This window comes from Xiphophorus hellerii, chromosome 6, assembly GCF_003331165.1.
Source record: "Xiphophorus hellerii strain 12219 chromosome 6, Xiphophorus_hellerii-4.1, whole genome shotgun sequence".
Lineage (NCBI taxonomy): Eukaryota > Metazoa > Chordata > Actinopteri > Cyprinodontiformes > Poeciliidae > Xiphophorus > Xiphophorus hellerii.
Genome location: NC_045677.1, coordinates 15,806,552 through 15,833,770, shown reverse-complemented (window position 1 = coordinate 15,833,770; position 27,219 = coordinate 15,806,552). Strand labels below are relative to the sequence as shown.

Here is a 27,219-nt window from a genome sequence, read left to right as displayed (position 1 = left end):
ATGGTACAGTGCCTTGCAAAAGTTGAAATGCCTCTTGGAAGAAAAGCAGGGCATATTAGTGTAGTGGAAGTAACAATAGAGATTTTTTTTTTAATAAATTCTAAATAATATAGTAGAATGTTTTGCCTATTGCTCTTTGCAAGCTATTTATAGCTGAAATAAATTGGATGAGGAACATTTCTAAACAGAAGGGTTAAGGTCTTGCCACAAAATCTTAATTGAAATTGGGTCTGGACTTTGACTGGACCATTCTAACATACGAAAATGTTTTTATCTGAACTATCTCTGGGTGTATTAAGTGCACTGTCCTGCTGGGAGGTAAACCTCTGCTCTGGTCTCATCTTTTATAATGCCTTACAGGTTTTCTTCCATGACTGTCCTGTATTTACATGCAGAGCAGCAACCATTTTCAACCAATATTGTCCCAAAAAACAACAACAAAAAAGAACAAAAAACTCAGGTCTTCACCTGTTTTTTTCTTTTGTAAGTACACATAGATCAACTTTATTTAGAATAGTTGACTTCTGAAGTTGATTGGTTGCTCTAATTTAGGTGTTTCAGAATAAAATGAGTTGTATAAAGATGAACGTGTCTATTTCCAGATTTTATTTTTTTAGTATTATCCGTTTACTCCACTTTTATACTCAGTCGTGCACTACTTAAGTGGTGGTGAAGTACATAAAACCGCAATAACAAACATTTTAAGCTGGTAACGTGCCTAGAAGTGCAAAAGTTCAACATTTTTGTATGTGTATATGGGGCCAAATGTTTAGTAAATTCTTTCAACCACAAGGGGGAGAACGGACCTGATGAAAAGAGAGCCGAACCGTTTTCTCATGCACAATTTTAAAAATGAAAGGAACGTGTTCTTACGGAAAGTTGGCTTTTAATAGCATATTCATTTATAGTGCAATATTTACACAAATACTGGCTACAAAAAGGGTTTTCCCCCCATCTAGTTGGAGACTCTGAGCTGACGTCAGTAAGAGAGAGCGGCCCACTGGTGGTGGGCTGGAGCTGCTGCTGATATGAGGAGTGATCGCTGAAGAGGACCCAGTCCGACCTTGTCTGACTCACAGCCCTGCGTCTGCTCGGCTTGTAGCGGGGGTTAATATCCGTTGAGCCGCCGTGGATCCCCCTTCAGGCGCGCACAACTTTGACTTTCATTCATATATTTTTCTAATCGCTGCTCATCTACGCCTGGGGGATGTGCACAGGAACAAGCAAACTACTCCAAGCTCTTCCGCATATTGGATCTCTCCCCAGCAGTGTCCCTGCAAGGATTCGGGAAAAGAAGACTCCTGCTCAAACGGAACCGGGGATTTTTTGAGATCCAAATCTTTTTTTTCTCTCTCTCTCTCAAATTGATTTTCTGAGTTTATTAAATATTTTTTCGCCTGTAGAGTGGAATAATTAATTGCGTTGCTTAGATCTCAACATAAACCCAGATTTAGACGAGGCTTTGCAGTGGGATTGAACAGCACAGTACAATTTCGACCAGAATGCATTCTGTTTAGGGCACGCTCTGATTTACACTAAGTGTCACATTTTAGGGATGGCGAACGACTACAATCGCATTATCGTGGAAAACTACATCTGCCATAAACTCTCCAAACGGGGATACGTGTGGGGATTTAACGGAGTCCCGGACGACGACGCTGCTAATAACGGAGGTTTAGGTGACCATTCACCGACTTTGGTTCGGCGATGTCGCGATGCAGGACCGGGGCCCGACAGCGACAGCGACCCCCACCGCCTCTGCAGGCGGATCTCGCAGTCCGACCCGTATGCAGACATCCACCGGGTCCTGCGCGACGCCGGGGACGAACTCGAGAAACTGTACCAGTTGGACTTCGTGGAGATGTCGCAGCAGCTGTACCTCACCAGAGACACGGCGAGGACTAGGTTCGCGGAGGTCATAAACGAACTGTTCCGGGACGGGGTGAACTGGGGTCGGATTATCGCTTTCTTCGAGTTCGGAAGCACGGTGTGCGTGGAGTGCGCGTCCAAAGAGGAGATGACATCGCAGGTGGACAACATCGCGGAGTGGATGACGGAATATTTAAATGGACCCCTTGACAGCTGGATACAAGATAACGGGGGATGGGTAGGTCTGATTCAGCCTCTTAAGCGCTTTGCAGATTTGTTGCCACGGAGGCGCAAAAGTCCTCTTTTAGGTCCGAGTGCGTGGGTTTGAAACCGGGCACTGGCTGAGATCACAGTGGGCGCTCTGTGGCTTTATTTACAGCTCAGAACCGAAAGTACACGTGAGATCGGTCATTAATAAAATCATCCTCGAAGATGTGCTTGTGACGCACCTCAATGCGAGCGCGGCCTTTCCTGTATGAGCTGCTGATTGGATGACCACGTTGGCAGTTAAAGTCCTCGCGTCCAATAAGAATTAAGGGTTAGGTCACACCTCCCTACGCTCTGAGATAAGTCCCGCCCTTTAAACTCAACAGCCAGTTGTAGACGGACAGCTGTCAGGAAGAAGACGAAGAAGAAGAGGAAGAAGAAGAGAATGTCTAAATGAAAAATTGGGGAAGTAAAAGCTGGTTTAGAATTTAACGAGTTTGACTATCCTGTATGCTTAACATTTAATTTTTTATTTTGAAAGAAGAGCTTCACTGTAACTGCCTTACAAACCAATACTTAAGTGAAAAGAACAATGCTAAAAGGGTTATGCAACAAAACCAAACATAACAACCAACAAAATGGTGAAGAAGTGAAATGACTAGCGACTCTTTGCAACATGTGTAGCCATCTGGTCTGGCAGTGCGAGATGGTACATGAGAGAGGGCAGTGGTTTAGACAGATGAAATGAAGCTCGCCTGTTAAAAAACGAAATAGAAGCAAATCCTTAAATTAATTTTGAAATAAAATGGAAGCCAATGAAAATAAGCAAAATTGTAGAAATGTGCGGTTGCTTGTGCCAATATTAAACATTGATTGGCAACATTTTTTTATCATTTGTCACTGAGAGACAGAAGATGACCTTATTCCAAAAAGAAGCATCTGCATTCAAAAATAAAGCAAATTTCTACAAAACAGCATCAAGTGGCAACCGGTACAAATAAAAACAAAAACGTTATGGTCTACAAATGGATCTTTTGTTGTACACCTCTGATGAGGGCAGGCCTGGCTTATTGATTTCCTACAAATAAGCACTTTATATTGGTTAAGGCACTAGGTAATGAAATCACGGAATACCGTTCAAGGTTTTGTATAAATAATACAGGATTTGTCTTTGACAACCTCATCAACTGGAAAAGGTTCGTTGGGAAGGGATGGAAGTTTAATGCATTGGGCCAAAGCAGCAGGACTGTTCTCCCAGCCAGGGAGTAAATGCGCTTATATGAATGCTTTTGTTCAGAATTGAACCTTAAAGATGAGGGGACATTGTCTACTTACTTATCTCCTCTTTTTGCATTTGTTCCTTCAAAGCTGGCCCATTTTCAATGCCCATCCCACACCACCTTTTATAAAGCAACAGGATGGTAGAACTCTGTTTTTCACAAATAACAAGTAGGTTTAAATAAGTTCCTTAAAGGAAACACTTTGGCTGTCAGGAGCTGGTGGTCCAGCACCTGTAACACCTAATTTCTGCCCTTGCATGCTGCCATGTATTGCATTAGAATGTGTTTCCTGCAGGGTGAAGAGCACCAGACACATGTCAGCGCACTGCGAGCTTCTGGTTAATGTGTTAAAGCCTCTGGGCATCACGTTAGGTTGTTGAAGCACATGGACCCATGAACCTTCTAAACGTTGACCTTCCCGCGTAGATGCACACACTCTGAGAGAAACCTGTTGGAACTGTACAATATCATGTTTGAGGAAAATGTTTTGCATATCGTCCTGCAGTTTCTGTGTGAAAAGTGCAGAATATGCAACTTCTACATTGCCATTAAACCAAACTGTAATGAATTAGCCTTTAATTAGTGGAGTTGCTCATTATAAGAACATAGCATTTGTGCTGCATGGCCGTAATAGCTGGAAGCTATGATAAATGGGATATATATACATATACATGTGAATGTGTGTATGTGAGAGAGAGAGCGAAAGAGAGTTTGAAGATGAGCGGCATCAATGATTCATATCGAATGTTTCATCTCAAAGGATAGGACCGTTTAACATTCCCCTTGTGTCTGTCTTGCCCCTGGAGGTGACAGGTTTTGCCAAATATCAAAGGCAGGCAGTAGAGGGAGGGCCCTGCAGGAACAGAGAGCTAATCTGCAGCCACTGTGTTTAACATGCAGTCCTCTGTTGTGCATCGAGGTTTTCTTTTCTTTTTTTTTCGACCTGTGTCTTAAAGCCTAGTGCTGCATAGACGCCTGCCTACAATCCCTGGAGTGTGTGCCCACTGTACAATAATGTAGGTCATCATAGTCTGTGTTTTACAGCTGGGTGGAGATGACTGTGTCTGCATCAGCTGGAGTGGGAAAGAAAATAGCATCCTTTAATCCACAGGATTATTGAGGGATTGTTATTATGGCAAATGTTTGGCGTTAGGGTTGGTTTGAAAGGTTTTATTCTAATCAAAAAACGGACCTTAAATATGTTTAACTGAAGCTAGATTTGACATCCTAGATAGATCAATGCTGATGTGGATTTGTATTAATTTGAATGCAGGGAATTCCCTGAGGTGTTTGTTTTGGTTATAGCATGTCCTGTAATAACTGAGACACACTCTGTGCTCTTGATAAGCTCTGTGAAATCTGGCTCCATCTTTTATTTATTTATTCATTTTTTGCTTGCTTATTATAATTTTGAATGTAAGAAGTCCCTGTGTTACTTTGCCCATTACAGATTCTTATTTCAAGGCTTCTATGTTGCACTAAAGACTGGAACTTGGCATCGGTTAACGCCTAGTCTTAAATGACTTTGAGTCCAAAAATCATGATTGGATACATCCTTTGTTGTGAAATTATTGATTGATTTTCATAAGTTACTATATTTTAGTATTGTTTAACTGTCAACACAGCAGAACAACAAAGAACTACTTCCTTTCTTACTTCAAAATAAAAGTCTCAAATAGACATGAGTGTCAGGCTTAAGTCACTTTATTTCTGCTTCTCATAATAATAGCTTACACTTATTCTAACAAAATCATACAAGCATTTTGTATTAAGTGAGATAGAAATATATAAAGTAGATAATATTTTGTGCCCGTAGTCCAATAGATCTCTGAGACCAATAATGTGTGAGATATCAGTATGTAAAATTCATAAATGACTTTTCTAGGTTTGTAAAAAAATTTTTTACATAAAACTCAAACCACATGCTTTTCTTTGTTTCTTGTGTTGAGTCATAAAATCAGCTGTTTAAACAGGCAACATGATGAAGTTTTTTTTACTGTAGGATATGCCTGAACACCCTCAAAGGAAAAAGGATGTGACCTCAGTCTCCTTACGATGTGGGCAGAACAATGGCTTCCACTGTGAGAAAATAATCTAGCATTTGTGTTGGAGCCGATGTGCTTATGTTTAATCTGATGTTGGGGTTTTGCTGGTGCGAGATGACCTAATTGTGAGGAGTGTGAGTTGGTGCTGAGGTACACACAGGTCAGTTTTATCCGCCATCTGCCAGGTGAACCTTGCACTTGTGTGTTTTTGCTCTGTATAAAGAGTTTATACATCTTCCAAACAATGAAGACATTCAGTAAACATGGTTAAATGCCTGTTTAGACAGGTTGTACTTATGGTCACATTCAGTCTGGCGTGCTACTGTGTAGAAAATGTGAATGTTGTGGGACCAATCAACACATTATGGCATTTTAAAATACAAAAGTGGTGTTGAAATAGCTCTCAACAACTTTCTGTTTCTTGTTGTTTTGAAAAGCTGCATCAAAAATAGAAATGCCCACTGATCGTTGTTAAGTCTGCACACAGGAGTGAGTCAGATGTACCTTTCAATGAACTACAGCATGTCCCTTAGAAGTGACAAGCCCTCACTGTATTCGTTGAACCCCCTTGAGGGTGAAATTGCTCCCATTCTGCCCTGATTACTTCCCACACCCCAGAATTTGAAACAAGGTCCCTTTCTTTGTCCCAAATATTTAGTTAAAATTTTGACCTTTGGTTGGAGGGAAATTGCATGTTCCAATTTGAGCTCAGGCTGCACACCTGTGTTTATTTACAGGCAGTAAATACCGAGTGATTGAACAAAGCAGCCGAAGACGGCGTCCAAGTCCAGAAATTACATGCCTGACCTGAGGCGTTTGACTGGCTGCAGGGGCACGCGTGTGCACACACATGCATGCGGACGCATACGGACATACACACACACACACACTGCTATGTGCCAAAATGAACCTTAAGAGGAAAACAGCATTTTCACAACAGTTAACCGTAAGCAGTTCAGATTAAGAAAATGTGTTTAGTTCCTGACGGGAAATTGCTCAGTGCTGATGTTATGACATTTTTTTTCTGTTGTATTTTGCTATGCTCCAAGATGCAAGTGTCTTTTGGTCTACTTGTAAAAAATGACAATTAATGTACAATGGTAGACACTAACAATGGTCAATCAATCTGCACACTTATGGGTTTAAATGAGACTTCTGCCACATTAAAATTTTGCATTGATATTTAGGTAATTATTCTAAATATTGTGGTGATTTTCTAACTGTTTTATTATTATACGTTAAGATCCAGTGCCTTGCAAAACCATTCATAATTACATTTTGACACATTGCAACAATTTCATTTTAATGTGATAGGCCAACAAAAAAGGAGCGTGTAATTGTGAAGTACACGGAAAAAAACAACAACATAGTATTAATTTTTTTTTTACAAATAAACATCTGAAAGATATGACATGCATCTATATTCAGTACCCTGAGTCATTAATTTATAAAATCACGTTTTGCTGTAGTGGTTACAGGTCTTTTGAGGTTTCTGCCAGGTTTGCCAAAGAGGATCATCTGAATAGACCATCTTCCAGACGCTTCTTGTGTTCCATTCATAGCTTGTGCCAAACTGCAAATAGTCCCTTCATGTGTCGATCGAGATTAAATTTCATGCTAGTGGACTTTTTTTTTTATCAATCAGGTGACTTTGAAAGGTAGATGTTTGCCCTGGATTTTAGTAAGAGGTATCAGACTAAATGTATGCTTTTTAGCATATACTTTTTAGATTTCTATTTGTAAAAAAACAAACAAACAAGAGAACATTGAAACATTTTCCTTCCACTTCACATTTCTTGAAGTTGATGTTTCTCATAAAATACATTGAAGCCTTTGGTTGCAATGCAATAAAGTGTGGAAATCTTCAAAGGGTATGAATAAATTTGCAAAGCTCTGTATCTGTGTTTAGATGTTCTTTCTCATTTGATCTGAAACACACTAAGATCAGATGTCTGTCTTACCAGGTGGCCTGTTTCTTTTTAAATTCCCTGTGTTACAGGTATGTGTCTGTGTTTGTCTGTTAAGAGTAGACAATATAAGCCTGGGCTGGGTCCATCCTGTGGGGGATTCCCTGAGCAACAATCTGCTCAGTGGTGGGTGGGACCCGCATGTTGCTATGGTATAGTGGGCCTCTTGCCGCACCCCGTTGTAGAGGCTATGTGGGACAGAGAGGAAGTCATTAATCTCTATATTGGTGATGTGCTGGCAGAGGGGAGACATAACCCAAACAAAATAAATCATAAAAGAAGCATACAAGGAAAGGTAGAAATATAAAATTCCACGCTGAGATCTCTCTTCTTTCCAGAGCTGCAGAGCCAGTCTGTTTAACACAAGTCAATACTAATAAAGGCTGCAGCCATGAATTGTTCTAGGCGATACCTAGCTGTGCTTTGAAGTTTTTTTCCTTAGAAGAAAAAAAGAGCATTGTACAGACAATGAAAGGCCTGCTACATCTGAAGACTTATGTTTTCCAGTGTAATGAGCTCTCTAAGTCATGACTGATCCATCCGTTCTAAGCTACAAATCTTCTCTTCTCCCCCTGCGCACTGTCACAGTTGGTTCATCAGTCTGGACCAGCTTTATTAGAAGGATGCACATAGTCTTCTTGTTTTTACCCATCTGAGCTCAGAACTAAATAAATACTCAAGACAATGGCAATTAGTGCTATTTCCTTCCCAACTATTAAGTTAGCTTCACTATATACTGTATGTTGACAACTCTGTGCTTGGAGAGTCTGACAGCATTTAGATTTTCCAGTTAAATTTTGACTCTCTTTCTAATAGAGACTTGAGCACCACAAGAGAGCTCAATGTGGCAAGAGGGAGCCAACATTTCCCCCTGTGCGGTACCCCTCTTGCTGTGCAGGCCTTGGTCGCTCACCATCTGCCACTGTGTTTACACCCATCAGCTCGGCAACTGTAACCTCAGAAACGTTTCCTACAGAGGCAGGCTGCTCTGGGCTCTAACTGTTCGAATCGGTCTGACAAGAATACCTTCTTCCAGTAGCAGGCGTCTAGAAATCTCTCAGAGATCTACTGGATGCACAAAGACCTTTTATGCCAGCCTTCAGCTCTGTGTGTGGAATGCATACAAAAGCAGGGTTAACCCTTTACTGTAAGTCCTGAGAGCATTGCTTGACTTGCAACGGGGAGTGAGTGCAAAGTTATTTTACAGTTTTGGAATAAAAGAACATAAATGTTCTTGTTGTTATCAAATATTTTTCACTTTTGCACATTTTGTCATATTGCAGCAGCAGACTCCAATGCATTTAATGGGCTTTTATTTGATAGCCCAACACAAGATAGTGCATAATTGTGGAGTGAAAGGAATATTTTTTACTAATAAAAATTGAAAATGTGTGATGAACCTTTCTGTTCAGTCTGACACTCTGAAATAAAATCCAGTGCAACCAATTTCCTCCAGACGTCACCTGCATATGAAGGCTTTGAAGGATTGTCACAGAGCATTATTGACCAGAATTACAGAGATCAAGAAACAGAGAATATAGGTCAGGGAGAAAGTGGATGAGAAGTTTAAAGCAGAGTTAGGCTTTAAAACAATACGACGAGCTTTGACCCTCTGACCAACCACTCTTTAATTCAAATCTGGCTTTCACGGAACAATGGAAAGAAAAATCAATTGTTCACCAAAACCAGAAGAAGTCTCAATTTTAGTTTGCAGCAAGTCATGTTGTGCAAAATGGTGTTGTGGCCTACATGGAAAACTATGTGGCAAAAAACTAACACCTTCCAACTTCCTCAATACACCATTTCAACCATAAAACACAGTGGTGGCACTGTCTTGCTGTAAGGAAGCTTTTCTTCAGGTGAGAGTTTATTGGAAGAAACATTGATCTAAATGCTAGATAATCCTAGAAGAAAAGCTCTTAAATGCCACAACAGACTACAAACAAACATCATATTTGTTTAAAGTTTTGATCTGCAAGAAATAATTTTTATGGTTGTAACATCACAAAAGCTGAGGAGGTCTAACTACTTTGGAAATCCTGTCAAAGGCATGTAGTTCTCTTTCTTTGACTTTTTAACTTGACCTACTCTTTTAACCAAAGATTTTTTTAATGATGCTTAGCTTGAATCTCCGCAAGTCATTTGTGGATTTTCAGGACGGCTCAACATCATCATTATACTGTTGACATACATCTACATCTTTTCCTTTGCTGCGCTTTGTGTTTTCGCTGAAATAGTTGGTATTTCATTAAATATATTCTTTCCTCTACTAAAAAACTTTTTGTTACTGGCTGCAGCATAAACCAGTTGCATAATCAAACTCTTGCTGTACAGATGGATATGTTTTGTACATGGATATGTACAACCTTTTTTCTTGAAACATGCAATACTTTTTGGACATTGCGATCAAGAAGTTTTGTTTTATTTATATAAGTTCATGGAGCATGGTTCCAAATTCATCTGGTTTAATTTTTGATTTATAGCTAGACTGCAGAAAAGACATTCATAAGATGAACCGGAGGGGGGGAACAACTTTTACAAGTTTTTTTTTTAGGTTACTATTCCTATTGGCTGAATGTTCTTGAAGGTTCTATGCATTCACATATGTTCTATCTGGTCTTTATAAGAGATCTATAATCATCTCTAAATAGGCTTTTGTCTTCCAGACAAAAATCTTGACCTTAAATTTCCTTACTGATATTTCTTAAACAAAGATGAATAATTTCTCTTAAACATATCAAAAACGTCTTCTGAAAAGTAAAGTAGATGTTCAACAGATGTGTACTCTCCACTGATGAAAGTTCACTCACCTCTGAATGCTGAATGCTTGAAGTGGTCCCAACAAGTGGACCTGTCTGACCTATTTTCTGAAAACATCAGCTAATAATTATCTGACCACTTAGGACAGAGTGATTGTGTGTTGAGCCATTGGACTTTAATCCCCAGTTGGTCAGGTGATCATTAATTGTTGGAGTAAAACAGTGATGTTCCAGCAAAGATAACCTACGTTCAACAGCCTTCATTTACTTACACATGCAATCTACAAAACAGGAGCGGATCACATTCTTCATAGACCTGCCATAGGCATGACAGGTCTTGATGTTTCAGAAAATGTGCTTTATTATTCAAGTTTAGAGGCAAGTAAGGTTATATTTTTGGATATGCCAACATCTGTGGCAGGATAAGAAACAGTATGGCAGCAGCTTTTACAATTTGAACTGAGTTTGTCTTTCTTTTTGGCTCCATGGTAGTTGGCACATAGCCAGAATGTCTGGGTTTTAAATCTCAGATGGTTTGAGTCTTTGATGGATTTTTATGTTCCTCCACCACAAATGTGGTTTTCTCTGGATCCTCAGGTTTGTTCCCAAGTTCAAAACACTTGTTAGGTTTAACTAGTGATTCTCAAGTGACTTCTGGAGAATCACTCCAAAAGAAACTGCCTGTTTCTTTTTCTTGTGTGTTGGTTCTATGATGCCTTCAAGATCCATTAAGGGTTTAAGTCGCCTTTTGACCAATAACTGCTTTGATAGGCTCCAGCTCTCTCACAACTCTGAACAGGACAAAGACACTACAGAAAATAATAAAAGAGCTAAAATAAAAATAATTTTCATGACCACAATTTTGTTAGTCATGCTTTATTATTGTGAAAAATTGCTGAAAAATGTTTTAGATCATACAAACATGCTGTCTCTCCAAAACAAAACTCGCTGTTTGATCATGCGGTTTAGTGGAAGAAAGGGTCAAACAGGCAGCTTGATTTCTTCAAATCATCCTCATATTATGCTTGTGCTTCTGCGTCATATTTGCTTCATCTTTCTGATTCCACACATGCCGAGCGTTTCATGAATGTTCCAAAAGTGCAGCAATCACTGCTGAGCATGACAAACCACCCAAACAACTCGATTATCTCAAAAAACACTGGGCTGTCACAGTTACTGTGATAAAGTGATGTGGGTTTGTTTTTTATTTCCATGACCTCGCCTTTCCCCTGAGAAACCTCCACCCCATCCTGTTGTGTGCTTATTTCTGGGCCTCCTCTGGAGAACTGGAGGAATGTCTGTTGGGGAACAGTGATTGCAAATAAATAATGGAGATGTAATAAAGGTTTTCTTTTCTGAAGGCTCAGTGAAAGGTTTAGGCCACTTTTGTTTTGTTTTTTTCACCAGATATTCCTGTCAGTAGTGCGTACTTTTAAGAATGCTTGCTGATGCAAGGAGTTTTTGAATATTTGAAGTTTGAGCAAAAATCCCCTTGTTATTAATTATGGGTCTCAAATAAGATTTACGATTGATGAATTATGTAGATAAATTTATGTAATTCTATTTCCTTTAAAATATTGTAGTCGAGTAGCCTTCTGCTTTCCGGTTTTACAAAGAGCACATGCCTGAGCTATTTAAAAGCCCCTCTGTACCACTCAAAGCACACACTGATGAATAATATATGGAACAGAGAAACCCAGGCACTAAATGCATCTTCCACAAGTGGAACTATAAAGTCTGTCTACACCTCACATGGGGTATTACATTATCTTTTTTTAGTCCCTTTACCTGTGACTGTCTCACTCAAAAACTTTGAGGATGTATATATTTACACACACACCTCTTGCCTGAACAAACGACACACTAATACCCGAGACGTGACTCTCAGTGTCAGGTGATGCTCCAGATCCTTGAAAAATGCAGGGACATGTGAGAGGCCTCTAAATATAGCAGCATTACCATCACTTCTCCTGTGTGGTCCTGTAATTGTCATGTTGCACACAAACCCCTGACCTGTTTGCATCCGTGCTATCTTTCCTGCTCACATAACAAACCTGCCACTGATCTGCATTAAAAAATGTCCCACTGAGCAATTTGAGACGGCGGATAAAAGAGTTTTTTCACCTTTCCTGTCAGGGTTGGAGCTGGATAATGAGCCGCCTACTGAGACACTAGTCGACTTTGCCACAAGGCACGCCCTTGTATTGTGCAGCATATCAATATAGGGCAAGGTCAAACTGTTCCTCCCATTCTCTCACTATTGTTGATCATCTTAGGACAAAGCACCAAAAGTACTTTTTTTTTTTTTTTTTGTATATTAAAAAAGCACCGTGTTGGGAATATGAACTCCAGCTCTTGGAGCCTTATAGAAACATTTTTCTTTGCAAACCGAAAGCATTTTTATGTGGGTTAGTATAGTAGAGTTCAGATTACAGTTATTAATTATGTGAAATGTTTGCAGCTGAAAAACAATGAACATGTTAGATATTCTCACATTCAATTATTTTATTCACTATAAACATATTTTTCTCCAAAGTATTCTCTTATGCTGATGACATACTGCAGCTCTTAAGTCATACTCTTCTTTGATTAGGACAAAAAGGCAAAATTTCACACTGAATTCAAATCATACAGCATCAGAGATCCTCCACCGTGCCTAATAAGTGATATGAGGTGATTTCATACAAGGCCCAAAATTATTCATACCCTTGGCAGATTTTCTTTTTCACTTATTTTAATTCAATCATGAAGATCATTTTTCATATGAATTCAAACAGGGTTCTCTTTTTTTTTTTACATCAAAAATGGCATGTTAAAAAATAATGTATGGTCCTCTTAAACATCAATGGAAAACTCTTTGATTGGTATTACAGCAGTCAACTCCTTATAATTTCTGACCAGCTTGCTGCATGTTTCAGTTGAAATGTTGATATCAATGGATATGGGTGAAGAGCTTGAAGTCTTTGTGGCTGAAAAGTCTGCTAGCTATCACCTGGATCTTCAGCTCCATCCAAAGATTTTAACAGAATCAAGTTGGGACTCTGGCTAGTCCTACCTGAAATGGTAATAACACTTCAAGTTAGAAGATATATGTTTGTGTTTGTTTATAGTTAAAAGTTTACTATAAGACTAAATCTATAAGGGCTATTGATAATGACTTGAGATGCTTGGAGATTTTTTCACCTTACTGTAAGTGGTGGCCAGACAAACTTCCAGCCTTGGATGCTGAAGTTCTAGTTATCTTAAGCTCAATAATTATTGCCCTGACTGTAGACATAAGCAGCTTATATGAGAATTACAGGATGGAAAGACAGGCAGTGATTTAAAATGAGCAAAATTAACTAGTCAGAGTTTGCATTAACAGTTGCCGGCTGGACAGTGATGCAATAATTTGCACTGTTGCCTTGCAGCGAGAAAATCCTAGACTCAGATCTATTTCTCTTTCTGCATGGCGTTTGTTCTCCCTGTGCATGTGTGGCTTCTCTCTTGTTCTCCTGCTTTCTTCAGCAATCCCAAAACATGCATGTGAAGTTAATTGGTTGCTCTGAGGTACCCTAAGAAGTGTATCTGGGTGTGTGTATCTGTGTGTGTTCATGACTGCATTCAGAACAATCTTACCTGATTTGCTGCCTAGATAAGTGGGTTGGTGGATATATAATATTAAGGTAATGAGTTTGTGTGATGAAAACAAACACACATTATTATGTTTGCCATTAATTTCTTTAATAAAATAATTCTTTGTACTTAGATGAGGTCATCCTATCTGGTAAGACGGAGCAGCAGAACCACCAGTCCTACAAAACTAAATCACATCTAACATCTAAAGAATTTGCATTCATAAAAGCAGTGTGAAAACGGCGCTTTGTAGCACCTGGTGATGGAGATTTCTTGGATGTAATGTTTCCCAAAACTCATAGTGTGTATCTCTGCGGCAAATCTTTTTACTCAAGTGTGATTTAAACCAGTGTGGAGTGAGTACGTGTTTTAAACCGAAGAGGCCTTAAGGTCCAGGCAAAAATAAGGAGAACTCATAAGTTGCCTCAACCCTTCAATAGTCCATTGGTGAATGCATTCTAGACTTCACAATCTAAGTCTTTGGCAGAAAATCACCTATTGGGAAAATGTGTTAATAAGATGAAGCTTCTTGTGTTGGAGAAGGAGACCTTCAACGAGTTGCATGAGACAAACACCGAGCACGAGGAAACCTCCACACTACCAGGACAAAACGATAGCAAAAAGGTTGAATGATGACAAGTACAGAGAGAGATCTCCTTGCTGTCTGCTCTGAAAGAAAAGCTGAGAGGGTTGACAAAGAACATAACCATCTGCATCAGTACACTGATAACCTGAGGATGAAAATGACCGAGCTTCTGGTAGAAAGGAAAAAGAGTCAGAGAACAAAGTGGAGATGGGGAGGAAAAAAGAAGAGCAGGGTGGGATATTTTACAATTATAACTGGAAAAAGAACAACTTCAATACGCAATGAAACATTTTGAAGAGAAGACAGAAATAAAGAAAGACAAGAGACTCCAAGAAGGGAGGACCGTTTTGGAAGAAGAAAGCTAAAAAACACAACAGAAAGATCAAGAGGATGAAAAAGTACAACTGCTAGAAAAGGAATCAGTGGGCATGAAGGTGGAGGCTGCAAATTGCAAATGAAGTTGTAGCTGGAGAAAATGAGTAAATACCCCTAATTTTCTCAGTGGAGGGTCGAAAACTAAAAGAAGCTGAAAGCAAAAAAAAAAAAAAATAGAAAAAGAGCCACACACCTTTTTCTCCTTCCCTCTTTTACCCTTTCTCCTTCCCATCCCCCCTCTACCAGTCACCTTCTCACTGTCTGCTTCCCAACTCTGCATCTTTATTTCCACCAACTATTGTTAATATGAAGCTACGAAAAACATGTAATCGGTGGATTGGTCTTTATTGTTTACTGTGGTACTATTGTGTTTCTAATATATAATATTGTTCTACACATTGAATACGACTGAACTTTATTAGCACTGTGTGCTAACATGCTATCATCAAGTTTTTCACATATGCACATCCAGCATATGTGACTGAATCTGACAAAGACAGATAAAGGTTAATTTGTGACTCATATTTTAAAGTAACATTTTAATAATCACTCTTCTATTTCTGGAAGAAACAGAAAAACTGTCTACAGTAATAGATAAAAAATGTTCAGATATGTCACATTGTTGCATTTTAACTGGTCTAAATTTACAGTATTTTGAACTTAAGTTGAGCCAAACACAGTCTGAAAGACAGACACAAATTCTGCTTTTAAAGTCCTTGTTGAACCATTAGATTTTATTGTTATAGAATAGATCGCCAGTCGAATATTTTTCTATTTTGCTTATTTTAGGTCTTTCAGTTCTATTTCTATTTCTACAAAGTTAAGTAAGTTAAGCAAAAAACAATAAAATAAAATCTAAAAATACATGAGTGAAAATAAAGAACATTTTATTTTCATTCATCTTTACATGATTATTTTTGTATAAAGACAGAAAGTAAATCATGTTCAATACATTAACAAAGTGAACAAAGGTTTTCATCATGTTATTAATAATAAAAAAAAAACATGAAGGTTTTTTGAAGAATTAGTATTTTTATAGTATGGAGTAAGTGCCACCGGGCATGTACATATATATTGATTAAATGTTTAAAGCTTTTATGTCCATAATGTTTGCAGTCTGCAACGTTTTGCTTTAGTAAAATACAAGAATTAGAATAGATGTTTGTCAGGACAGATACTCAACCTTACATCATCCATATCATTATGAAGGTCAAATAATGCTGAACGAGTTGTTGATGTCAGTTTTCTGAGAAGTGAATGTCCAAACAAATTCACAGATAGGTGAGAGTGAGCGATGCAATCAGACTCCTAAGCTGTGTTTTTTGCAAATGTGCATAATTGGGCGGTTGGAAAATGACTCAGCTAGTATGAAGTATTTCAAATGGTTGCGAGAGCATACTGTTTGCTCTTAAAAGAATATTGTTTGGGTTTGAAAACGTGCATCTGAACACATCGCAGAACATCTGTAGCTGGGTTGGAAGACAAAGCCAAAATAAGGAGGATGCACATAGACAACTTAGCTGAAATCAGCAGAAAACAACATGATTTAATACAGCATTTTAGTTTTACCTTTGTTCAGGTTAAGACAATTGGAGATTGATAAAGTTGTAGGAAAGAGAGTTAATTCCAGATTTATACTAAAAGAGGGAAAAGCAGAGTAACAGTGATAACTAAACTGCAATGTACCCGCATTATCCTTCATGTTGCTTTAATTTTTGCTAAAAAAAAAAGATTATGAAGTTTGAATTCCCATTGTTCTTATTCTTTTAAATATTATTGTTATTTGTTATTAGCTCTTGGTGCAAAAAACTGTGCAACTAAAAGAGAGGGCATAAAGTCCACGTTGGCAGTCATTCAGTCGACGTTTCATTATAAAAAAAACCTAAAAAAAACGGCGCAACTTTAAAGTAAAACTGGAATCTTATGCATGGATGACTACTAATCTGGTGTGGAAATATATTTTTGTGATTTGATTAGAATAACCCTTTAAAATGTATAAATTGCGCGCGCGCACACACACACACACACACGCCGGTTGACAAACACAGAAGCGGATGCAGTAGTGCAAATAAATTATTTGCTGTCCACAGAATAGCTATGTATGCACACATACACACATGCACGCGTCCGCACGCGCGCACACACACACCAACAGTGTGTGAACACAGAAGCGGATGTGGCGGTGTGAATCAATAATGCTCTGTTGTCACAGGGTGACATGTGAGCCATGGCAGGGAGCAGATGGCCCCGGGGTGCCTAGCTTCCTGTTAGCTGTGCCATTCGGCCTCAGCGCAAACACACACACCCCTGCACACGCACACACACATCCTCTGGGATTTCCCAGTGCAACTAACCACAGCACTGGCCATTAACAAACAGAATGCCATTATTGGCTCCTCTCCATACATACTCTGCTGCCCCCCAAACACCCCTAGCCCCTCTCTGGAAAAAAAAAAAAAAAGTGACAAGAGCCAGATGATAGTAAGTAGGTTTCTCTTCTCATCGCTGGAGGTCTGGAGTAAATAATTCTCTGCTCCCCCTCCCCAATGTGATTTTTTTTTTGGCTACAGAGCAAATACCCCACAGGAAATCGGATCTGTTCCTCTCAGCACTGAGTGAGGTCAGCCGCTGCTCAGATATCACTCTGTCTATGTTGTATTGATTGAGTGCTTCCGACGTTTGGTGTCAGGGTCTTTGAGCAAAGACTCAATTAACAGCCAACCAGTGACCATGCAGGTCGCGTACAAAATTCAGCCTGCAGTTAAAGTTGACTTTGTGGGATGCTTTTTATGCTTGGGCTCTCGTTTAAGCCGGTGTTGCAAGATCGGAAAAGCTTCCACCTTCCCTGCTGAAGAAAATCATCCCTGAAGCATGATGCTGCCACCGTTGGGATTTACAATTAGGATGCTGTAATTGGCGTGCAGTAGCTTTCACTCTCACTTTCTCACAAAGGACAGAAAGTTAAATTTGGTTCTCATCTGACCAGAGCACCTTCTTCCATAAGTGTGATGTGTCCACCATCCATGTAGGCGGCACCAAGCCATGTACTATGCCTTTCCATCACCAGTAGGTTTCTTTGTGACATTCTTCCATGAAGTCCAGATGTGCGGGGTACAACACTCAACGTTTTTCTGTGAACAGATTCTCCCACCACAGCTGTGGATCTTCCCATTTTTGGATGAAAGACAGAACAGTCGTTTATGAGATGTTCAAAGCTTCATAGATCCTCAAAACTTTATTCCTCTCCTGTCAGATGTGTGTCTTGATGTTCATCGTCACTAATGTTCCTTAGAAAACCCTCAGTGGTTTTCACAGAACAACTACAGAGAATAAAGAGCAAAAACAGACTCTGGCTGCTGGATAGGGAACTTCTTAAGGCTGTGTGTTGTGTGTTGATTTTTTGGGGGGGTATCAGAGTAAAATGGGGGTTGATACAAAAGTGCCACACTGTTCACATTTTTATTTGCTAAAATAATGAAAACCGTGTGCAGTTTCTCCTCCACTTTTCAGTTATGCTCCACTTTGGGTTGGTCTGTCACATAAATAAATAAAATACTGTGATGTTTATCGTTATAACATGACAATATGTGTTGAAAATATAAGGGATATGAGTGATGCCTTCTCGGTGAGGGTGAAATGAAATACCCAAACAGACACACGCAGTCTACCCCAAAGGGGAGACCTTTAATTGGTTGTTGGGCTGTCACAGAAATAATGACAGATACCTCAAAGAAAATGTGGATCTAAAAAGAGAAGGACTGACAGTGAATCTTTTTCTTCTAAGAGCTTGTCATTTCTTTTATTTAGGGTTGTGTATCAGTCATTTTATGTCAGATCGGATTTTTTTATAACGTCAGTATTTATGTCGGGCGCCGTATTGTTTTATTGGGGAATTTTTTGACTTCTGTCTAGACAAGGCTTGTGTCTGCAAATCTAACCACCAGAATGTTAATCAACTCTGCAAATTATCCTATAAAAGGCCCTTTTTTAATCTTTCACGCTTCAAGAGGCTATGTGGTAAAAAGGCTTCAAAGAGTGACACCAGTAAATGTACTCCTCAAGCTTAAAATCCACAGCATTTCAATATGCTGATGTTAAAAGAAGACTCCAGCTGGCGCTGTGTCACATTTTTCAGCCGTTTGTGCGAACCCATTTTCTGATACCAGCAACCTGACCTTCAGGGAATCCAGGTTTAAATTAAATGAGTCTACATTCCTGCATTCCAGGCAGGAAAAGAGGGAGAAAAATATTGCTGCCTGAAATGGATGGACTTTGATCAGGAGGTGCAGCTAACAGGGCAGTGGAGTAGGGGGGCAAGGGGATGAGAGACGGAAGGGCAGGCAATAACTAAAGGCTTATGAAGTTATAAACAGGCAATCCTCTTATTCCTTATCGCCAGGTCGAGGCTGATGGCTACTTTTGTAGACGAAAAAGTTGAATGGTTGACAATGGGGTTGGCTGGGTAAATGATTAGGATTTAATTTGAGTTAATGTTGAAGTGAAAGTCAAAAATTAATACTAGAAACTTTGGATGAAAGTTACTTGTTAAAGTCATCTGACTCGAGCATCATCTGATCCTCAGCTGATCCATCTGCTGACTAAAAAGCAGATAGACATACTCGTGAAACATCCACATGGGCGTTGCACAGCACAAAGTAAAAATAAGCAGGTATACATGTAGTTGAAACCAGCTGTTTGCATAAACTGCATAAAATGACAAGATTTTGTCTCACAGTCTTATATTTTAGATCAGATAGGATTACCTACATTATTTCTATTTGGAAAATGCCATATTTGGACTCTTTAAATACATCCTTAGTATTTTGGATAAACATTTTGTGTGGGCTTTGTAACTCCGGTTTGTAGGGTAGACGGCTCACACACACCTTTATGGATCGGACCCATTTGTCTGTTTGGAAGATTTATTTATGCCATAGCTTTAATTTTATATTTGATGTCAGTAGATGTTTCCTCAATATTTCCTCATACTGTTTTTGCCTCATGATGCCATCTACTTTGCGAACTGCACCAGTCCATCCTCCAGCTAAACCACCCGACGACATGATACCGCCACACCCAAACTTCACAGTTGGGTTTGCAAACTTCCCCCTATTTCCTCCAAATATAATTGTGATCATAATGGCCAAACATTTCAACTTATTTGCTTCATCAGACAAAAGACATCTCTGTGATATGAAAACTGGAATCTATCTTTTTTTTTTGTTGGTTTTAGAGTAATGGCTTTTTCCTCTTCAATTGACCTTTCAGCTCATGTCAGCGCATGTCCGCAACACAAAAGCTGTATCTGAACAGAATAATGACTCGACTGGTATTTTTATAATGTGCTGTCTCAACTTTGTATTTGAGTACATTTTACCATGAAAAGTTCGAGTTTGGGTCTTGTTGTCTGAGTACAACCAGGCTGCTGAGCAGTCTCTGATAACAGGAAGCTCATGCAAGATAGAGATGTTCTTTTTCAACAAAAGTGACACAGACCTCATTTGTTTTATGCACATTTTCCCACTGGACGATCACTGTCACAACAGACAAGCTAATTGTAATTCATCAGGTAGGATGTGCTTGTTTCCTTTTGGTCTTTGCAGGCAGACAAGGAAGGTCACACGGCTCTGAGTGAGCCAGCCTGTTCAAACAATTCCCCTGTTTTTCAAAGCCTTTTGCACAACAGACGCAGCTCTCCACAAGGCCTCCGAGTCACATTGAACTGGAAATAGATGGGAGGAAAAATGGCATTCGTCTCTGCACCAAACTGTTGCCTTGGACTCAGATTGCTTCACAGAAGAGAAATAAACCTCAACTGTACTTATTTTATTACATAATCGTAATGTGTGGCATAAAGCTGAGCTTTATGCTGGCTTTCTCGGTCCGGGTTACTAAAGCTCACTGTGCAGTTGTTTGTCTCTGCACATCAATGCATTCCTGAGATTCCTCTCCCCCAGCCTAGATGAAAATCAGCTGGTTGCCTAAGAGAGGTCAATGAACTTTCTCCCAGTATTCCCAGCCTTTCATAAAGGAAAACAGGGGGAAATTTGAGAACTTCGTCTAGAAGTGGCAACAGTCAATCCTAGAACAGACTCAGGGTACATGCTTGGATTTCTCATTTGGAGAAAGGCTCTCTGAGAATATCCTTCCCCGCCTCCTCTTTCTTTTAACATTACCTCATTCCTATGGAAGTTAGAGAAGTTTTGTCATGCATTTCGCAACCGCAGTCCGACTGTGAGAAAGCTTTCTGACTTGTCTCTCAGCACCATGTCCATTTTTAATCTGTCATGAAAACAGGAATAGACACCAAATAAAGTCTCAGTCTTATTTCTGTATGTGGCGTTGCATCATTTGTTTGTCAGATATGTCATTTGCCTTAGGATATGTATGTCAGAATTAAAGTGGTGTTTGTTTATGTCCCTTGTTCATTATCAAAAACTACTGAGTTCAATATCAATGCTGATCCTACAAATGGTAACTGTTGATGTCAGATCAATAAAAGGGGATTTCTACAGTCATTTCCAAAGTGAAAGTTTATGTACTTATGAAAAACAGATGAGATATTTGGGAGTTGGGAATTTCCCCAAACTCGATTGTCATAGAATGTTCATTACTAGGAATGGCTTTGCAGTGATCTCAGGTGAAGAAAAAACTACCTACATCTTAGATGCAACAAACTTTAATTAGCACGTTAAATGTTAAATGCCCAAGTCAGTTGTGTTAAGCTAAAATAAACCCAAAACAAATACACTGAACATGTATGGCTTGTTTTTAAGGATTGTAAGAGGAACATAGATTATTTGCAAAATGACAACCAAACGAATATTCTGGAGATCGTCCAGTTTAGTTTTAGTTACAATCTAGCAGCTTGTAATCATTGTTGCTTAACTTAGTTCTAATCATAATTGATTAGCTCATGAAATTAAAGAATTACGTGACAGAGGAAGACAGGGCTGCATGCAGTAGCTGTAAACACTTATTTTGCAACAAAAGGGCCTTTCTGTGTGGCGTTTGAATATTCTCTCTGTGTGTTTGTGGGTTTCCCCTGGGTACTCCAAACAAAAACTCCCACTGTCCAAAAACAAGAATGTTAGGATAATCAGCCTCTCTATTTCGCATTTATGTTGTTGTTGAGTTCTGATGGCCTGTTGACTAGTCCAGGGTATACTCGGTGTTTAATAAATAAATGATAGATTGAAGAATACATGTTAAAGGACAGTTATTTCTTCCACTTCCTCAACTGGAAATTAATTAATGTCAGATTTTGAATTAAAAATGATAGACATATAATTTTATTTGATACAAATTTATTTAGATTTGCTTTTGCAATGCAACTTCAAAAAAACAATATTCTAAATAGGACATGAATTGTATCATTCAGTCTGAAACTTCAAGTTAGCACAATTTCCAAAATGACAAAGCCTAAAACAATTATTTCAGCTTCTTGTCTTCCTGAACAATAAACAAATGTTGAATACCAACATTTTTCCATAAGTCCCGTGTTACTGCTAAATACTATCGATTAAAGCTTTGTATATTTTGAGTTAAAAAGCCTTAGCATCATCTGAACTCCAAATTAGTCGAATGACTGAAAAATTCTCAAAATACCATTCTTCAAAACTTGTTAGAAACAGGAAATGTAAAGACTTTTTTGACACTCTGATTCTTATCTATTGTGAGAAACAATATCCACATCGTTATCTGTCCAACGAAGAAACTTCGACTTGATAAGATTTAATTTCCCTGCACTATATTTGTCTCAATTTCACTGTATTATAAGTCCATAAGAACAGACTAGAACAACAGCGTTTGCCTCAATGCACAATGTTGCTTTTTATTTAGAGCCAGAGCATAAAATCACCAAACTCCAATTGTCAAGCAAAGCGGTGAAAGGTTCATGATCTGGCTCCTGTTCACCATGCAGAGTTGACAATGAACTCCTCTGTGCGCCAAGACATTCTGCAGTCATTCTAAACAACAGCAGAAGCTTCAGTTACTTTCTAACACACCTGTCTACAATAACTGACACAGAAAACCTAAGAACTGTAAGAAGTTTGACTTAGTTTTAACACCGACTTTAATTCCAGAGTTTGCAGGAGAAAGCAGCTTTTGTCTGTGACTTTGTGGAACATTTTCAATGACCTCCGTCTTTCCCTCTCTCAACTTCAAAGGCGTTCCTCTGGGAGTCGTACCTCTTACGCACGATTGTTTTCACTGACATTATCAGACATCTGAGATCGTCTATCTGCCCCCGTCCCAGAGTGTGGTCTCGCTCATTTACATGGGCGCACAGAGAACACAGAAGAACCTGAAACCGGGCCCCTGTGTATTCGAGTCACACAAACCGCTCAAATACCTTGCTGCTAACGCTTTCATTTCGCAGATGACTTTCCAAGACCTCTCCTGTATGAAAGAGGAGACAATGGGAGGCGAGCTTTGATGTTAGGGTACTTTCTCCTCTCCTGACAAGATTAATCCTCACCTGGATGATGTTACATTTACCTTTGTAGGGGAAATTACAGGGGCTATTCAAGAAAAAAAGCAAATAAGTCTAATTTCTGTTAAAGTAACTGTTGGTAGATGTATTACAGATTCCTTGTGTCATATCCCTTGAATTTTTGTATATTTAGTCCCATTAAAAGCTCTAATCCTAATGCATTTTAGGTCAGCTTAAATGTGATTGAACAACACAAAGTAGCAAAGGAAGGAAGGAAGGAAGGAATGAAAGATGTGTCAAGTCATTTGTATAGTACATTTCAGCAACTTCATAAAATCACAAGAAATGCATAGCATGACATTAATAAAAGCCTCTGTTGTTGCAAAAGAGAAAGAACATATTTCATGGATACTTATTCATCCTCATTTTCTCCCTCTAAATAAAATCCAATGTAACCAATTGCCTTCAAAATGTCGCCTAGTTTGCAAATAAATTTTGCACCTGCATATTACTTAATGTTGGTATAAATCAAGCCGCAAACATGCTGAATGTCCCATCGTTGTAGGGAAACATGTTGGTGACAGGGTATCATACTGTGGGAATGTTTTTTTTCCTTCAGCAGGGACAGGGAAGCCGGTTCAGACTTGACAGGAAGGTGGAAGAAGTGAAATACAGTCTGGGAGAAAATCCAGGTAGAGCATAAATAAAAGACTTGATGGCATCTTCCGCAATGACAATGTCCTCTAAATGTCCCAGTCAAAGTCCAGAATCAGCTGAGTTTGAGCTATTTTGCTAAGGACGGTTAGAATGCAAACCCAGAAGGCATGCAGCTGTGATGTCAATGAAATGTAGTTTTACAGCTCACCAATAAGAACTTTGTGTTGCTCTCCACATAAAATCTCAAAGAAATTCGCACACGTTTGCTGGTGTAATGTGACAAAATGGGGAAAATATTCCTTAACATAAGAACACTCTTGCAAGGCACTCCCTGAGAGTCTCAGATGATTTGATTCAAAACAAATAAAAAGTCTCTTAGTTACAGTGTCCTCCAAACTGTAGCTTTGCCTCTATTCACCCCCTCTTTTCATGGAATTAGTATGACTACATGCTTGGCTTGCCTCAAGTCTTTCCCTGGTTACGTACACAGATTCTGATCTGACCATACTTGGGTTGGCTTGGTTCTAAACCAGACAATGATGTCATTTGTGCAGCGCTTGGTACAGGAAGTGACTTCACACTGGCTGAACTGTTGAGGTTCCTTCAACAAAGACTGTCTTGCCTGACTGAAAAACCTCTTAAGGCTGAGTAATCCAGTTACATCAGAGCTACTAAACATGTCATTTCTATCAAAGAACTCTGTGTTTTATTGTACATCGGGGAGAACATTCACAAGGCCCCTCTGGAACTGGTGTGCTCCCACACATCCCAGTCATGACTCCATATACAGTAGCTGTTTTTGGCTCAGGCTCATACGTCTATTTCTGGAGACGTGGTTGTGTGGTCTTCAGGGTCAGTGGATCTTACTTTTAAGGCTTGAGGCTGCATGCCGCCTTACGGCAGGAAATGAGCCCCTCCTCTGGATTGTGTTTGTTACTGGAGAAGCAATAGGCCACCTGGGAAATCTGCTGGTTCCCACGGTCTCCATCTACGGTTCCTGTCAGGCAGAGCAGCTCAGCTGAAGAGGCTCCCAGGCTTTCTTCATGTGCCAAAATGAGATGAGCTTTGTTGTGTTTTTTTTTTCTATAAGCAGAAAACCAAAGCTGATAAAGCAGCTCTGATGTTTTAAAGTCTGAAAGTTTTAACTGGGAATATAATCATTAACTCCTTTTCTTCCACTCAATGTCTCAGCACAGTTCAAAAGGGCCACTTTCAATTACAAAGTGGCTCTTTAAACAAGTGCCCCTTTACATTCCCAGTTGCAACATGTGAACAAAACTGACCAGTCTGGAAAGTGTTCCCCCCTTATTCACATGAAGACGGCCAGCTTTTCTTTCTTTTTCTTTTTTTTTTGCCTTTGCCTGTTACACTCAGATTAAAGGCTACAAACTCAGATGAGGTCCTCACCCAGCCTTCAAGTGGCAGACATCCTGTCTATGCTGGAAAGCCACTCATGCACTTTAGCGCACACCAGCATCCACCCCAACACATGATGACTCAGCTGCCCTTTTCCACCCTCTCTCTGCTCTTGGACGTCATCTGTGGCCTTTTAAATGGACCGAACAGGGGGAGGTGAGAGGTGTTTTATTAGATTGGGAAGCCCTGAACAAGGAGCTTAGATGAAACTTCTCTGTATTTATAGCAGCACAGCAGTTGCTCCGCTGTTGAGTCCCTTCCTGCTCCAAGGCAGCCAGACAGGCGGACATCCACTGAGGAGGAAACATCTTCTTTTAGCTACCATGTGTATTTTTGGGGCAATTTTTTGCCACCTTTTGTTGACAAAAAGGAGGAGGTGTGGAGGATATTGGACTGATTGCAGAAGGAACTGAGTCACAGAGATTTATTGAGGGGTTAAACAATTGTCTATTTGTAGTTTATCCTCTTCTTTGACATCTCAGCCATCTAGAATGGACTAATAATAAATCCTGAGCTTTAATGAAGATCACAGGGAAACCAGGAGAGCAGATTAAACAAACCCTATGCAGTTTATTTTCCTCCAAGCAAAGTTTATTCTCAGCCATTCATTTCTTGTTGAAAAAGATGTTGAGTTAAAATCAACACAGTTAACAAATATTGATTAGCTCATGTCTTTGAGGTCCAGGTATGTGCATTGAAGCTATCCATCATTTGGTAGTGCTCTACAAATTGGAGTACTTAATTCTGTCTTTAACAGTATAAATAAAACAAAGACAATACAGCATCTATCTATACCCCTGCACCTTTCCAAATTGAAACAGACATTAATGTATCTAGTAGAGATTTCCTATTACAGACTAACACAAGTGACACATATTTATAGACTGAATGGAAAAGGATACAAATAAAATCCAAAATGTGAGCCAGACATTTTTGTTCAGGTTGTCCACATCAGTGGTTTGTAGAACTGCCTTCTATTTTTTCTGAGATTCTTGGGAAGTCATACTGTTTTCCTGACAATTGTCCAAAACTGTGGGTCTGGTTGCCTTCACTGTGTAGGGATGGGATTTTCTCTACAATGGGAAGAAAAATTAACGATTGCCTCTATTGCACAAATTAAAACTCATAATTGCAACAGCTACTTCTGTTAGTTTACATATAGCAACAAATGTGAATGCATAAGAAGTCATATTTATTGAACCACAACTTTACCAGCTTTGCACATCAGACGATGGATGTTTTGTATTCTTTTTTACTAAGTAAGCGACTTCTGAATGTAATTGATTACACTGGACTTTATTTATTCTGTATATGCGGCAGAAGTCATCAGGTCAGGACTCAAACCTGTGACAGGACTGAGGGTCTTGCTTTAACCCTGCGCCATTGCAGCCCTCCAACAAATTTATATTTTCAGAAGAAATGTGAAAACCATGTGTATTTTTTTCTTACTTTTGACAAATATCCACAACTTTGTGTTTATTTCCAAAAGTCTAACGCGTGTGATACCTTTACAATATGCTCTATAGATCTGGAGTTAAAACCAGAGTCTTGTGTGTAAGGTTACTACTCCTGTTTATCTGGCAGCTACAGACAATGAATAATGGAGACAATAAAAAGCAAGCAGTGTCATAAGGAGAGTGGGTGATTTACTGGCGATCGTGTTTCATGTTCCAGCGGTGGAAGCTCTCTCCCATGGGAGAGCGAGCTGTTTTGTAAACACACAAATGCTGCCACCGCTGCTGCTGACGCACATTTGAATATTTATGAGCCTTTAGGGTTGCATCCAAACGTCAAAAAAGCTTCTCCTTTTACGTCTGAATGTAATGACTGTTGGGAGTGTGAAACCTGAGTTTGCAGAGAAACTCAAGAAGCCAGAAAACTAACAAGGTTTTCCATTCCTTATGGTTCACGTCATGGTCTCTCTCTCTCTTTTTTTTTTTTTTTACAAAGGCTATTATTACTTTTATTCTTTCACATGAGGAGAGGTATGGTGCCTTTGTCGAGTA

At 39.3% G+C, this 27,219-nt stretch overlaps 1 protein-coding gene across 1 annotated transcript in view; it reads left to right on the top strand.

Moving 5' to 3' along the window:
• The first annotated feature begins 950 nt into the window (after positions 1 to 950).
• Positions 951 to 27,219, top strand: part of bcl2b (BCL2 apoptosis regulator b) — a 35,578-nt gene continuing 9,309 nt past the window's right edge. Inside the window, exon 1 of the mRNA XM_032564937.1 lies at positions 951 to 2,107. Coding sequence (XP_032420828.1) covers positions 1,556 to 2,107 — 552 coding nt within the window. The 5' untranslated portion in view covers positions 951 to 1,555. The remainder of the gene's footprint in view (positions 2,108 to 27,219) is intronic.